The 16,387-nt window shown below is 37.6% G+C and overlaps 1 protein-coding gene and 1 long non-coding RNA gene across 3 annotated transcripts in view; both read right to left on the reverse strand.

Moving 5' to 3' along the window:
- farsb (phenylalanyl-tRNA synthetase subunit beta) overlaps window positions 1-16,387 on the reverse strand; it is a 32,169-nt gene that overhangs the window by 11,846 nt on the left and 3,936 nt on the right. For both annotated transcript variants that reach the window (XM_088344945.1, XM_088344946.1), the window contains exons 3-15: window positions 14,640-14,794; window positions 14,486-14,558; window positions 14,281-14,396; window positions 12,671-12,821; window positions 12,474-12,582; window positions 10,956-11,026; window positions 10,815-10,876; window positions 5,614-5,665; window positions 5,466-5,527; window positions 5,112-5,319; window positions 1,263-1,343; window positions 1,094-1,186; window positions 890-1,007 (exon numbers count right to left, since the gene is read on the reverse strand). In XM_088344945.1, the coding sequence (XP_088201071.1) occupies window positions 890-1,007; window positions 1,094-1,186; window positions 1,263-1,343; window positions 5,112-5,319; window positions 5,466-5,527; window positions 5,614-5,665; window positions 10,815-10,876; window positions 10,956-11,026; window positions 12,474-12,582; window positions 12,671-12,821; window positions 14,281-14,396; window positions 14,486-14,558; window positions 14,640-14,794 (1,351 nt within the window). The remainder of the gene's footprint in view (window positions 1-889; window positions 1,008-1,093; window positions 1,187-1,262; window positions 1,344-5,111; window positions 5,320-5,465; window positions 5,528-5,613; window positions 5,666-10,814; window positions 10,877-10,955; window positions 11,027-12,473; window positions 12,583-12,670; window positions 12,822-14,280; window positions 14,397-14,485; window positions 14,559-14,639; window positions 14,795-16,387) is intronic.
- LOC148358485 (uncharacterized) lies at window positions 9,062-10,790 on the reverse strand. The gene is made up of 2 exons (XR_015851459.1): window positions 9,852-10,790; window positions 9,062-9,434 (listed from the first exon to the last, which is right to left on the reverse strand). It is a non-coding gene; the product is annotated as an uncharacterized LOC148358485 (long non-coding RNA).

Raw genomic sequence — 16,387 nt, forward strand, 5'->3', positions numbered from 1 at the left:
GTTATAGTTTTATTAAAAGGTGTTTTACATATCGAACATATTTATTGAAGCTTTAAGCTAAAAAAACGTATTGATAAAATACTGCTTACGAGATTCCTGCTCTATTTCCGCTTCTGGGCTCTCATAGTAAACAAGACTCGCGCCATGGCTGACTTAAGGATTAACATGGCAAGTTGATAAGTGTTTTTTTTTTTAATCTCCAAACAACTATATTTTATAATGGTTTGTTGAGATGCAAGTTTATGTACTTTCTTTTAGTGACCCTATTAGCACATATTCTCAATGAACTGTATTGTATTATTGCAGTTTTCACCATCTGAAGAAGGAAATTTAAACCTCAATGGCACGTCCCGCATGGTCCTGGCCCTTCCTTTGGTGGTTTAATTCTGTGTTATACCGATGAATGTTTGAAAAACAATTTCATTAATTGGTACTAGGGTACTTTCATCGATACATTCAAGTTAACATAAGCATAATAAGAGCAGTAAATGTAAACTATCCTAAAGTTGACACAACCAACTTAAAAACAGCTGTGTAGGAGGAGGAAAATATTAAATTTCGCTCTCGAGGGGTCCGTAGGTTGTCAAGGCCCTTGCTCTAAATTACAAATCAGCATTGTTAAACTACATGATGTGATGGCCAGAAACAAGTTTGACCCAAAAATGTTGACTATACAGATTTCATTGCTGACAGTCCATGTGATTGAATGAATGTGTCAGTGCTAAATTCCTGTGCAATAATCATTTTAATCAAGTAATTGATGCAATAAAGTACATGCTATAGTCAATTAAAATAATTCAAAATATTGAAAGCTTTTAATCCTTGTATAGCCTTAGTCACAAATAAAGCCAAACACTCAAAGACAACTGTGACACATTCAGACGCCTACCTTTATTTTCATCCTTCAACACTACGTCAGATATCTCAAACAGCTTGAGAGGCAAAGGCATCTTCCTGTTGGCTGCAATTGTTTTTAATAGTCCTGGCACCAGTGTGGTGCGCGCCACCTTGTGGAAAAACACAATAATATAAAGGAAAATAAGTTATATTTTTCCAATGTAAGAGAGCGCCCTCTTGCGGAACTTTTGACCACCTGGAACTCTACAGTTTTGGGATTGGAGATGTGGATCGCCTTGGAATCTGTGATCTTCTTACAAAGCTTGTCGGCTATATCTTCTTTGGAGCACTAAAAAAGTTGTGGTCAATGTTTTATTATTGTCATTATTTCTTGAATTAAGTTACTGAATTGTTTTGTGTTTTACCAAAGCAAAGTTGAGGGCTTCTGTAAATCCAGCAGCGGCGAGGTCATGTCTCAACAGCTCTGTCAGCTTATTCAATGGAAACTATTACCAATCAGAGAAGAAAACATTTAACATATTTTTTGCACTCAGGCGCACAAAAGAAGAAATAGCATTTAGTCACATACATTTCAAGCAAGGCAAACTTAATTATAAGGTGAATGAAATTGAGACTACTGAAAGCGGTAACGTGTTTATTTTTGTATTTCCAGTGGGCTCTTTATACGGTATACAGTAGTGCAATGATTAGAGTGTCACTGACCAAAATAACCCAAAAAAACAAAACATAAATTGGCTTTGTGAAAACGGAAACTAAAATTATTAAACATCAGTGAGCATTTGATCCAATCGCTGAATCTTTTCAAAACATGTTTGTAAACCCAGGTAAAACATATGAAAGGTTTCAAAATTAGTGGTTCTCAAATTGAGGTAAGTGTACCCATGGGGTATCTGAGAGGAATTCAATTAATAATACAAATTTTAATATTTATCCTGAGTACCATTAATCCAAAGTCAAATCATTTGTTTCCCTGCACTGCAAACAGATGAAAACATACTAAAAATTGTGTCCTACTGTCTTTTTAAAAAAAAATCATATTGTACTTGGAAAATAAATAATAATAAATAGTACAGACAATCAATGACATTTGAAACAAATAGAGGAAATGTTACCATTTCTAAGTATTAATTTTTTGTCTAACAAATGATTTTTTTCTTACCATACATTACCTGGAAAAGAAATAGATTTGTACAGAATTTTAGGCGACAAAGAATGTTCTATGTAAAATGTCTACAACTGCTTTTTTGGTTTTAAGGAAGATAAAACAGAGAAAAAGCTGCCGAAAGTGTAGTTTTGTGATGACGTCAATCTTTAAGTGAGGCTTGTAAAGCTGAATTTAATCTGGGGAAAGTTAATGTACACTGCAGTTTATTAGTTTTCATTTTGCACATGAGAAGGTGCTTGAACTCAAGATATTTTCTCAGAGTTTTTGCTTTTTCTCTCTTCCCACATTTTAGTAGCCGGTAGCCAGACTTTTAATCTCTACAGTCAACTTCCAATAAGTGAGCAGTTTAATCTGTAAACACATAAATTCAGTCAGTTTGTGCCTGAATATATTTGACTGGCGCTTAGCTAGCAATATACAACGAGAGTTTTCTATTTTATGATTGTACTTTACAAATATACGAGTGTGACTCATTTGTTGCATTACATAACGTAGAGTGCTGCACCTCATCAGTTTCCTCCATTTTTTCTTGTCACCATTCACTCTCATGTCCTTTGAAAGCTCAAATTCTTAAAAGAAAAAAAGACTGTTCAGTGTAGCAGCTACAAGCTATTTACTTTACAACTTAACAAGTACATTTAAAGTACTTAATAGAATCAACTTCCTTGTGTTGATTTGCAAATTAGATATCGCCAGTTTTACTTCTTCTGTATGACTTTGCCATCAGACAGGACTTTTTAAGCACTAACATTTGTTATTTTATAATTGTTAAATAAAAGTAATACCTAAAATCAGCGTTTAGTAATATACCAGGCAGTTATTCGGCAATTTGTTTTGTACCATCCTTATGAATTATTTAGCTTCCATATTAAGGTAGTTGAGTGTAGTTCAAAGCGGCGCCGCCGCGAGCGGCAGCCTTTCCAGCAGCTCCCTGTTATTTCGCACTTTTTGTGATTTATTTATTGTCTGCTTCTATCTTTGGTGTTTTTCGTCCCGTTTGACAACTACACTTTGGATTACTTTCTATCCTATGGACATGGGTTTTAACGCACAAAAATGCGTTTATTCAAGGAATCAACTCCTTGCCCTGAAGAATTCTCATGCCGGCGTGATGAGGGAGCCCTATCGTGGATGGAGAGCCGGAGCTAGCTAAGCGGCTAGCATGCGTTATAAGTCTTCGGTACCGTCCGTAATCATGGTAAATGTGAACTCTCTACTAAATAAGACCGACTAACTGGTTGTACTTGTGAAGGGAGTGAAGTTTGCTGTGTTTTACAGAAACGTGGCTCACGTCTTGCATCCCGGACGCTAACGTGGAGCCACCCGGAGCTACCCGGAGCTAACCAGCTTCAGCGCTGTTAGAGACACGAAAGCCTGCGGGAAGCGGAGAGGAGGATTCTACGTGAACACGAGGTGGTGTATCCCTGGGCACAAAGATTTCCATCTGCCACAGGGACGTCGAACTTTTGGACTAGCATGTGACGACATCCACTGCGCTGTGGCAAAACTACAACAAAGCACTCTGAGGGCATCCTGTTAATCTGTTAATAAACAACAAGGGAGACTGCTGGAAGTGTGAATTTCCCTACGGGGATGAATAAAGTATCTATCTATGCATCCATCTAATCCACAATGTTAAAGTATTTTTGGTAATAAAAAGGATCAATCCTTACATGAATATCTGCTGCATAATAACTACCATACTTTTTTCGATTGTTTTTATTAATTTATTTTGCTGTCGGGCCGAAAACTGTGGCGTCATATTAGTAAAGATATACCTGATAAGTCACCTGCTGCCACACTAAAATATTTAATCAGCTGAAACTACTAGTTAGGAAGATTCCCATCGTTTATGTGTAAAGATCTTCGACGTAAGTCTATATGTTAATGCTAATTCAGTTGCTGTATTTTCACAACCCTCAGATGTTTCTTCAATTTGTGCAGAATGTCGTATTGTTCGGTGGGCCCTGTGTGTGATGTAAAGCAGGGGATGTAACTGAGTACACGATGAGGCTTCCGATCACATTGCAGAGCTTTATGCTCAATTCGGATTTTTGGGTGAAACCCGATGTTTTTTTTTCGATTGTTCTCATTTACGACTTTTATGCTATATCCTGAGACTTTTATGCGTGAATGCCACAAGTGTCCCGCTTGTGCAGAAGAGGACACATGACGTCACACGCAATGCTTCCGTTGTTTGCTAAAGAAATAGATGCCAACACTGTAGCGTATTGTGCTTGTCACCACTGGACGGAGCAGGTAGCGCAGTTGCAGATCGGATGTTGCCACCGTGAACATTGCAACCATCTGCCTTGCGAAAAAGTACAGGCCGCACCATGATTAAAGCCGCATTGTTTGAAATGTAAGAAAAAAGAGGCGGTTTGTAGTCAGGAATTTACGGTATTTAAAATTACTTTAAAAAAAGTATTTTCTTTTTTTCGCAGTGTACAAGGTGAAAGTTCATCAGCGATGCATATTTTACACTAACCAAAAAGATTGAGAAACATTGCACTAAAAGTCTTGCATCATGAACATTTTTTAAAAAGAAATGTGCTCAATTTTCTTGGCTCCACATAGTGCACACAGTTGGTGGAGAATTTGCCTACCTCAGGGATGACAAATTCAGTTTGGCTCTGAGGAGACTTTCCGTTCTGAGGTAATCAATGAGTAAAAGAACGTCAACCCCAAATTTTTAGCTTTGTTTTCCAGTATTATGCTTTATCATTAAGCCTATATTAGTAACGTACCCTTTATATCATAAGCACGGATATGACAGGATCTATTCTAAAAGCAACATATTTATTTACAAACAATGAAAAAGATAAATTTTCATGTTTGGCATCAAATTTGTTAAATCGTTCAACAATTGAGTGGATGCAGTTTTACACCCGTACCGACTCACCACGCTATACAAACTTAACACTGCCCTCTAGCAGCTGGATAGAGCATTTGGGTTGTATTTATTTAAAAAAGAATATTTTGATAGTTATGACCTATAGACTCGCTTGTTTTTTTTAAGTACTCAGAAATTGATGCCGGAACATTTTAAATCATTCAAAGGGCTGTATGTTTGACATGCCAAGCCTACCTGGTTAGCAATGGTGTAGGTCTGTGGTGTGGTACGGGGGACGTTGTTAAAGCCAAAAGCCATTGCTGCGTCCTCCATGATATCACAGGCATGGATGACATCTGAGCGGGTGGGTGGGATCTCAACCTCTATTTCATCGCCAACACCAGTGGCCCGAGAGCGCAGGCACATCCGGGTAAGAAGCTGAGCGATCTTCTCAGTTGACTCGCTTTTGAAAAAAAAAAACACATCCAGAACATCAATGAAGGATGTAACGAGAAAGTTCTGCTTTTTTGAGTAAAGATGCTGAAATGTGAAGGAATAGATTGGAAAAACAAAACAACTGATTGTTGTAAGCATGTCTGAATATCTCACTTGATGCCAACTTTCTGATTGATAAACTTGCTGGACAGCCTCTCCTTCCTATAAGCCAGTTCCTTAAAAATACAGTAGACAATAAGAACAGGGATGTTAGAAGAGAGTTTTGTGTCATGCATTGGCACGACTAGAATGAGAATAGTACCGGATATTTGCAGATGGTCCCGTCAGCGTTCACCACTTCAACCTCTTCCACACTGAAAGAGCACAATAAAAAAAATAAATTGAAAAATAAAAAAAATAAGTAAAAACAATATACGACTTTAAAAGTAATTTCAACACAACTTATGATATTTTCACTAACAAGTAGTTTTTGAGCATACTGTATTAAGAAATCCCCTATAAGAGGATAAAGCCCAGCAATCAGTAGTGACTAATTTACACATGCAACATAAAAACTATTGAAAGGCCAATAATAGTTTACTTACTACTTACTACATGTATCAAAAACAGCGAGCCTAATTTTAGTCTGTCATTTAACTAAGTATTAGATAGCAAAATCCAATACAAAGAAAATACAATATCTATAAAGAAGGAACTATTTATAAATAAAATACAAGCATTGTGTACTTCAAGAGTAGGAGGAAATATAATAAATCATGTAGTTACAATCGGACAATTCATACTAAATCAAATGAAATAAATCATAAAATAAAAATGGGTCATTGGTTTGTTGGTTGGTTAGTTGCAACCCTTAACCTTTAGTGTTGTAGGGGGGACCATTTTCTGTGGTATGTCTTGGGCAAGTACAGCGTGGTGGCAACCATCTCTCTCCAGGTCAAGAAAATTGCTCATCAAATCAGAAAATGTATCATAAATGTAGTATATATATATAAAGAAATAACCAATATATGCAGCAAGTCAAAATTGTTTAAAAAGGTATGCTTGATTTAGGATTTAACATAATCGATCATAATCAGTAGCATAAAAAAACAACAGTGTTTATCAAGATAGTTTCTGTGAAAACATTTTTCTAGAAAAATGTGCTATCGTAATGTAATCATGAGGTGCTGGCATTTTCAAAAGTTAAAATCTACTCTGTTACAAGTTGTGACTTGCATTTTTTTTTTCTGAAGTTGGTATTTAAATCATTCTGGTTTAGAGAAAATCTCTTTCATATACTTTAGTTACGCATCCCCTTTTCAGAAGATTTGAATAAATGTAATTTACTGGCCGATAAAAACGAATCAACATTTAATACCACATCAAGTGTTCACACAAAGTGTGTTCTTTGTATTTTTAAAACATTCTGTTTTTTATATAAGACATTGATGGTGGAATTAAAATGTTCTTAAAATGTAAATGTTAATAGACAAAAAATACAGTTTATTTATCCTTCAATTTTTCTTTTTGAGAAGGAAACTAATTGGTTTATTTAAGAAAAACGCACCTATTGAAATTATTTTTTTTCAGTTAAATATTAAAAACGATTTTTTAAAATTTTGAATAGAAAGCTGGATTATTGAAATATCCTGTAGTTTGCAGCCATACCTATGTGTCAGATTCCAATATGATGCCACCACTTTTCACACTCAACAGCTTAAAGAGACAGTGTGTAATATTTGGCACCTCATAGTGGTAAAAAAAAAGTAATTCATTAAAATATAATATTGGTTTGTAAAATAAGCAAAAATAGTGAATTTCTAAAAAAACACTCATAGGTTGACAAATTTGCTTTATTTTACATAAAACGAGGTTCTCCGAGAGGGATCTCAAATAATTGTCTGTCATCTTGCTGCTACAGGCAACAGAAAAAAAGAAATCTCGCAAAAGGTTTGGCAATTAAATAAGAAAAATGGTGCGGTTTGATCACTTTGAGTCTCCGTAGTTGGTCTCCACTCCCCTCTCTGCAGAGCATATACCAACAGGAGGGCTGCTTCTATCATTAAGGACCCCACTCACCCAAAACACGGACTGTTTACACTCCTAACCTCAGGACGGAGGTACAGGAGTGTGAAATGCAGGACAACCCATCTAAAGAACTCTTTTTACCCCTCTGCTGATCGAACAATACACCACAGACACGTTCAGCACACTAAGGACACTTTAAACTGGACCATACTTAGGCTGAGTCCCATTCTTCGCACTTTCACTCGCTATGTGCCCTAGTCACTCGGTTTGCGCGTTCACGTGAAAATGGGGTGTGTCCCGATACTCTCAAGACCGAGGCAGAAGTGCCCTCAAACCATGTCGTAGCCACTTCAAGACCGAGGGGGCTCTCGACCTCACTTGGCAGCGAAGTGACTACCCAGAAGGCTTTGCGAATTCTCAATATCAACAAACATGCCCGAAAAGGAACCGCACAAATGTAAGTAGTTTTCCACAACCACGCATGTATTTGCAACAAAATGTATTGAGATATCTTAGTTAGACGTAAATGCAATAGAAAATCGTATTTTCGCATTAAAACACGAACACTGCAAAATCGCTACTTTACGAAGTGCACTAATCTACCAAGGGAGCTGGCAAAAAAAATCTTCACGCTACAAACTGTAAAGTAGGATAACTGCAGAAAATCACGGTTCAGCCCATCCCTGTTTTTATCTTAAACGAGTCGTGCTTTGACATCTACATGGAGCAGTCAGAATACCGTTCTGGACATAAGCCCCTGTTTACTGCACACAATTTCAGGTGTCGTGTTTTATGTACAATATGATTCTTTCATGTGAGATCAGAATGCATTAGTTTTCATCATGCATTGTGAGTAATGTCTCCGAATTTCACGTGGAAATACAGTTGAAACAAATTACTATCACATAGGCCACTGCCTTCTCTGTAAACACATATTAAGTAAACTAATTACCTTCTCAAAATGTTGTCCAAATGTGGAGACAATTCTAAAGCATATGTGATGCTGGCCAATAGAAGGCTCTTACAGCCATAAGAATAACATGTCATTTTTTTGTATCTATTTACTATCAAATAATTATCCAGAACACATCCTATAATTTCCTGTCTCATATCAACTTGTTGAGCATCCTATACACAGTTGTTTTGTACAATACATCAGCATTAAGTAATTCTTGTTTTTTCCACCCAACCTAAAGGCCACTGAAGAACGTCCCGTGGAAGAGCTGGTCACCATCACAGCTACCATGCCATCCACACCACCGGGCACGTCGTTGGCACCTTCTAATCCGGCGCCAAACCCCAAATCACCCAGAAAAAAAGGAAGCACGATACACTCCTTGACTTTTTGAAAGCGGAGTCTGCCGGAGCGAAGAAAAGGCTCGAAGAAACTGTGGCCAAAACTGAGCGGTTCCCGTCCTTTTTGGGAAGCTCGTGGACAAATTTCCAGAACAGTGACATCTCTGCAATGTTTCCCTTTGTTTTATAAAAGGAAAAAAAAAAATTATTAAGAACTCAATGAAGTTCCAGTTTGTGTTTCCAGCTTTATGGAAATATTGGTATATTTTTGTTAAAATTTGTGACACATTATTTATTTACTATTATGTATTTTGGCCCAATGTGAGTTTGTTTTTCTGTAAGTAAACTATTATTTAAGGTGGAGTGATTTGTAGTTGTTTTCTGTCCAACAGTCACATAGTTCACACACAGTATCTCACATCATTATGAAATAAACCACCAAGGTGTTACTCAAAATGAAGATGTTTATTGAATAGTAATGCAGAAAAGCACATAATGCAAATGTGGGTCTGACTTCCAGAGCCTAAAATATGGCTTTTGGGCAATTTATTCCATATTAACTGTGGACAATTATTTGTACGGTGGACCAGGGAACCCTGAAGACCCGTGACACCACACGGTAGGACAGAGCGTGGACCAGCCAGTACACGTAGATCAGGACCTCCAGCCATGGCCCTGTTCCCTCTTTAGCAGCTCCTGCAGGGCCCACATAACCTTGCTCAACCTTAAGTCCTGAATGAGTTCTGACTCCACATAGAACCATAAGCACAGGATGGGAACATTCCTGTCCAACCTGTCCACGCTTATGGGACAGCCACTCTGGAACACAATAGATAACAAACAATTTAGACATAAATGTGGGCATAGAAAAGAAAAAGACCGCTTTAACTGTGATGTAAGCATCATGAAAAAATGTTGAAATGACCTTTTTATATTCAATGACAACTCTTTTGAATTAAATTCCTTATGAACTAAGGTTTTTGGGTCGTACAGGGAAGTTTGGTGACGATATTAGGTCAGCTAAAGGGTCAGGTGGACTGTTCTTGTGTTTGTTTACGTTTCGTCATGTCACAGATTCAAGACCCCTACTATATGTCATAAAATGGCATTAAGATACTAATAAGTAGATTGCCATTTATGTCTACACAAACATAGGGTATTATGTGAACGTGCATTGTATGTTAACTCTTACTGTATTTGACCGAACGGGTCATTTTTTTTAATGAGTGTACGTACCTTGTAAAGATGAATCAGCACTACATAGCGCCGAAGCTGTCTTCAGTATAGCACATTTCTCCTCCGTTGATTGGAGACACGGAAAAGATGATTAGCTTTCAGGCAATCGGTAATAACACAGCAGTAGCGGGCATTTTTAACGTTGCACGAACTCTCCAACTGACACACTACAGGTTGAGACTCGAGTTGTTTACATGTGACGTAGACCAATACGTCACTGAGGTCTACAGCCAATTAATATTACCGCCATCTCCTGGACAGGGGTGGAACCTTGCAAGTCTTGTCCAAACCATCTCCGCTTTGCACTTCACTCGCGGAGGGCACTCCTCTTCGAGGGACCTCACTGGAGGGTCCTCAGGGCCGAGTGAGAGAAATGGGATTGGGCCTTAGACACCTCTTGCACTACAGTCACTTTCAACTGTGTTTACCTTATTATTATTGCCCTGCCTTGCTTCAACTTATCTCGAGGTAATCTTGTATTTTTATCTTTTTAATATTCTTTTATGTATACATGTATATAGCTTATTATTATTATTACAATGGCAACTGTGTGGACAGCGAAGTAAGAATTTCATCGTGCATGGAATCTTTACTGTGCATATGACAATAAACACTTGAAACATCTTGAAATCTGAGCTTTTTAAGCACCTGTTTTCAGTGAAAAAATACATACTGTGCCTTTAAATATCTTTTCATTCAGAATAAGTAGAACATGTGAGCAAATATTGGATTGCTAATGTTTAAGAAACGTATAAAACATTTTTAGGAGGTTGTAATGTCATATTCAGGACTTGCAATCCATATAGTTAGATTGATTAGGTGTGTCTCACAGCTCACGAGGGGCTGCTTCTCAGGATAATGAATGAAAATAATCCATAATTAACCTAACGCAGGTAAATTATTCTACTCCACCACTAATAATGAAAAGTTTCCATTCTCACAGATGACAAAATTGTGACTTACGTGAAAGGCTGTGAACAATACTCACTGAACATGGTCACCATCATGTCCAGTACAATCTTTGCCTGAAGAAAAGCCGGGCACATTTCAGTTGACAATACTACATGCATTAATAACAAAATCTCCCATGGAATTCTGTTTCACCTTAGTCAGGTCTGTGGCTGTGCATTCAACAAAGACATTCTTTGTGTTGAGGGTGATTTTTGAATGATTACCTGCAAACAAAAAAGCCACAATATATTCAAGAAGCAGAAACACTAATAGATTTCATGCTGTTATAAATCTCTGGCACATTGTCCCCAACACTGCACAGAAATACAAAAAAAATACTTTAAGGTATAAGTCACTAGTGTCATAATTGATGAAATAGAAGTGATTTTATCATAAACCTATTCTGAATTATTTGCAATGTGCTACACATTATAAAGCTAAAAACTTGGAATGGGTACCTTTTTCATCTAAACCAATTGTGATTAGCAGTACATGGTAAATTATACCAGTGTTAGTCACATTTTCTTTGTTTATGATTAGCATGATTACAAGAAAATGAGCCAGGGTATGGAATAAAAAAAGAAATAAAATAAACACATTTCAAAGAGTATAATGGGTAAAATAAGATGAAGTGTAGGAAAAAAACAATAAAGAAAGCCTTCAGGTCTTGCTCAGCACTCCTCACATTTTTTAGCAACTGTGAAAACCTGTGTAAGACAGTGATGGGATAATACTATTTTGAACGTACTAGTATATTCAAGCGCACCTTTGTATTTGCAAAAATCACCAAATCATTCCACCACAGCAGTGACAAGAAGATGTCCTCTGGAGTTTAAATGTGTTTTAAGTTTATATCACAAAGAATAGATGCCCGGTAGTAGAAGGAAAAATGGGTCCACACCCAAAAATGTGCCTCCTTGATTTTTAACAAACACAACAAATTTACTTTAAAATATGAGCACAATTCATACTATTACTTTCGCGCGATACGAATACAAAGTCAAAAGGGAACTGTTATTTTGTAACGCTGAACATGTTGTGAATCAAGTAGTGCATAAATAACTGCCTTGAGACTATACAGACATAAATAGTTTTCATATGATTCAAGCTTATTGTGTTAAATAAATGCCATGTTTTCCTATACGTTATTTTGGGAAAATAAACAATTGTTTATTTTAATCAGTTGACATTTAAAAAGCTGTTCAGTGTATGAAAACCATTAAGCCACAATTATAGTATGTTGTCAATTTGAATAAAAGAAGCCTATACAGAATTTTGGAACAAAAGTAAGATTTTTTTCATCTTCGTAATCCTCACACGCGTGCCAGAAGGCTTTTAGGGCAAAGTATGCTGCAAGACCCAAAAGTGAGCTCATCTCTGAAAAGCGGGAGGATGCTTTACACCGACAACAACGGTAACCATATCATGAAAATGCTGTATTCGAGTCAGATTAGGAGGCGTCTCCTGCTACAGGTAACCACCAAAACAAGTACTGTTTAGTGTGGCAGAGGTAACCCCGATCCACAAAACGGACAGGGATAGGTGCTACCAGGCTGTACATGCCCAAGACAAACCACTGGAAGCGGTGCCACAACGACACAGGTGGTTAAGGGATCCGTGGACTGCGAATTTTTTGAAAATAAACTATAGTAAGATCTAGTAAATACTCGCCATTGATGATGGGCGGCATTGACAGGACAACACCATTGCTGTCGTAAATAATCGGGTATACAGGTTTGTCCTCAATAATATGGAGATAATGTCTCAGGTGGCTGTCGGTCTAAATCAAGAAAGGACAGAAACAAGGTCAAAACAGTCACAAAAGAATCTAAAGACAATAAGAAGATAAGCTTGAGAAGAAACTTAACCTTGTAGAGGCTCATTAGCTGTGTGGCTGTATATTCTTTGGTCTGGTTAAGAGGTTTGAAGCTGATGTCTCCGGGTGGTTTTGCCGTGTATGTGAATGGACCCGAGATGGTGTTCAGGTCATGGGTCCCTATCGCCACAAGGCTCCTCTTCCTTCAAAAGGATTTTCATTAAGATTCAAGTAAAAATGAACTGCACAATGAAATTAAAAAGTGCCATCGTGATGGTGCAAGAAAATGTAAAAGATAAAATACCATAGTTTAAAATAAGTTTAAAAACATTTATAATAAATTAAGGCTAATAAAATAAATAATAAAGATTACATAAAAAACAAAGAAGTAAATCATTCCTTGTCATTTTTGCACAATTGCAGTCTAAGCATAGTTAACCAGGGTTTAATTTTGCAGCCTGAAGATGGTTTTTCCCTTGGATTAAAAGCATTTTTCAATCCGTTAGTTCCTGACTTGATGGTTCTGAATAGACTAACTGAAGGGAACAGTTATAACAAGTAATGTTCCAAGAGAGCATTGCCCTTCACCATTTTATGAGCTTTCTAAACACAAGAGTGGCATGTTTACTGAAACATATTGTTGACCAATTCAGGAAGACTTTTATTTTGGGATTGTATTATTAAAAAATTAACAATGTCATAATATTATACCTCTCATGTTTAAAGAATAAAATTTAACTGCCGATGTCCAAACTGTCATCACAGCAGGTTTCAGTGGCCCAGACCATATACTGAAAATATTTGCTCCTAAAAATCTTTCGCAAATGGCACTGCTTTAAAAATCAAATACTGTATTCCTTTGCTATAATGCGGTTCACCTTTAACAATTGCGCTGTTTTAGATGTTTATCATGGATTGTGTTCCGATAGGGAATGTTTAGCCAGAGGTATCGGCAAAAATACCAAGTGTTTACAGGTACAGTTTACAGTACTTTAATTTGTCAAACAAATGCTCTAGTATGTAAAAAAGGTTTGTCCTTTGGTTTCTGTGTGTAATAGGGTATTAAAAGGTATAATTGTCAAAAATTTGAAAAAAATAATAGGTTTCTACTCCACAGATTTTTTAGTTATTTTCGGAATGTTGGCCCCACGATTAACAAGGGTTTACTATGCATTAGAGTTAACCATTTACAATAGTATTTTACTTAAAATTGGCCATTTTTTGTAAAAAAAATAAAGAACCTGATAGAAAGCTGTTTTTTGTTTAAAAACAATAAAAATATAATAATGTTTTTAATGGTAATTACAGTAAAATAAATGAACAAAACCAAAACGGAAGCCTCTTTTGAATTTTACCCCTTAGTAAAAGATCTGGGCATCTCAGCACTAAACAGAATCCATCTTGTTGGTGTGAAAATGCAACTTACAAATTTGTTTCCGCAAAATGACTTATGAAACATGACAGCAATGTGCCTCCAAGACAATACTCTCCCCATAATGTTTCCCCACAAGAAAAATTTCACCTCTCATACAACATCAAGTGCATGCAAACTCAGGGGTTGTCTTAACTTATCCATTTTGAATCCACACCACAAAACAGGGAGACAAAAAGCTTGTACAACAATATAAATAATGATGTTTACAATATGACAGTGGTCCACACCTGCAGATGTTCTGGTGAAGTTTCTCCTGCAACTCAATGAAGCTATCATAACGCTCCTGGGTGAAAGTGATGTTCCTTAAAACTGCTGCCACAGCAAAAGGCCGCACTGATGCTGTCTGCATATGACAAAAACATGCAACTTTAAAATACGACAACAAACAATTGAAATCCTTGTTTCGATGTAAACTGACTTTTGAAAACTCACCTCCTTGGTAATAAGAAGTTTCTGAGGTTCCCCACTGACAGGGCTGACACGCATGTACCGCGGTGCCTCCATCCTGGACAAAAAATATTCTTTGTCTTGTGTACAGCGAGTATCAGATTGCACAATACCTTAAAAAAACAATACTATGTCTTACTTATTGATGAAGACCTGGAGCCCACGCACCAAACCTTCCAAACATAGAAGGTCATACCGGTTTGCTGGGACATCAATTTTGTAAAGGACAACATCAGAAGCTCCTTCTGCCTTTAGATCTCCCTGCTCACGACTAATTATCTCCTTTTCTGAGGTCTGAGTTGGAATAAGTAACACATGTTATTCGACATTTCAGTGACAATTCATAACGCTTCACAAACTTTTGTTTAATCTAGTTGAACATTTTCAATCACCTTTCAGTGATACCATAAAAGTATAATGTTTTCTACAAATATGATTATCTTTTATTCCAGGAAGCTGTTCAAGGTAGATAATTGATTTTTCATGTGAGGCCATATGCATGCCTGAAAGTAAAAAGTGATTTTGGTTGGGTCCAACAGACGCGGTTTGAAGTTGTCATGTGTCAACACTTTTATGTTATTGGCTTTTCAAATGACAGTGGAAGGTTGTGTTCTGTTATTTAACCTTCTATATAAGTACAGTATTTTCAGAACCATAAGGCACACATAAAAGTCTTAAATTTACTGTAAATTGCGGGGCGCGCCCTATCATGCAGTGCGCCCTGTGTGTGATGTAGATAGATAGATAGATACTTTATTCATCCCCGTAGGGAAATTCACACTTCCAGCAGTCTACCCTGTTGTTTATTAACAGATGAACATGATGCCCTAGGGGTGCTTGTAGCGAAGTGGATGACGTCACGCCAGTCCAAAAATTTGACATCCCTGCGGCAGATGGAAAACTTTTCTTTGTGAAAATCCAGGGATACACCACCTCGTGTTAGCAAGTCCGCCTCCTCTCCGATTCTACCCGGTTTTCGTGTCTCTGTTTAGCGGCGTTGAAGCCGGATTGCTCCGGGTAGCTCCGGGTGGCTACACGTTAGCGTCCGGAATGCTAAACGTGAGCCACGTTTCCGCAAAACACAGCAACTGCGCTCCCTGTGCGCTTCGATGTTTTCCACCAGCACTCGATGATCTTATTTGGTCGCGAGTTCGCATTTACCATGATTACGGATGGTACCGAAGACTTATAACGACGCTAGCCGCTTCGCTAGCTCCGGCTTTTCCTCCACCATAGGCCCCTTCATCACGCCGGCACGAGAAATCTTCAGGGCAAGGAGTTGAAATTCCTTGAATAAACGCATTTCTTGTGCGTTAAAACCCATGTCCATAGGATAGAAGTAATCCATAGTGTAGTTGTCAAAACGGGAAGAAAAAACACCGAAGATAGGAGCAGACAATAAAACAACAGGGCAGCTGCTGGAAAAGGCAGCCGCTCGTGGCAGCGCCGCTTTGATATCAATCAAATCAGATCAAGCAGTGGGCGTAAGGTTGGGCACCCGCTCCAAGACTAGAAGGTCACATGTTCGAGCCTTGACCGAGTCATACCCAAGACTAACAACATTTTTGGCTAAAATACGATGTTTTTGTGAGATCTCTCACATTTCCAACTAAATGCGATTTCTATGTAGTTTCCTGTGACTTTTAAGTGACTCTTGTTTTAACGCCACAAGCTTTCCACTTGTGCAGAAGAAGACACGTGACCTAATGCATTGTTTGTGGAAGTACTCATGAATGCTTATGCTGTAGCGTATCTAGCAATTTGAAAGTTATTGTGCTACCGGAGGCTGAACACAGTTGTCCCCCAGCTATGCTTCAGACAGTACGAGTGTCGCGATCGTGGTCTAGATAATGTATTTAATAAGGAATATTGATTGGCGTGATTATA

The sequence above is a fragment of the Urocampus carinirostris genome, chromosome 10 (genome assembly GCF_059441175.1).
Source record: "Urocampus carinirostris isolate Australia breed hairy pipefish chromosome 10, RoL_Ucar_1.0, whole genome shotgun sequence".
Classification (NCBI taxonomy): Eukaryota; Metazoa; Chordata; class Actinopteri; order Syngnathiformes; family Syngnathidae; genus Urocampus; species Urocampus carinirostris.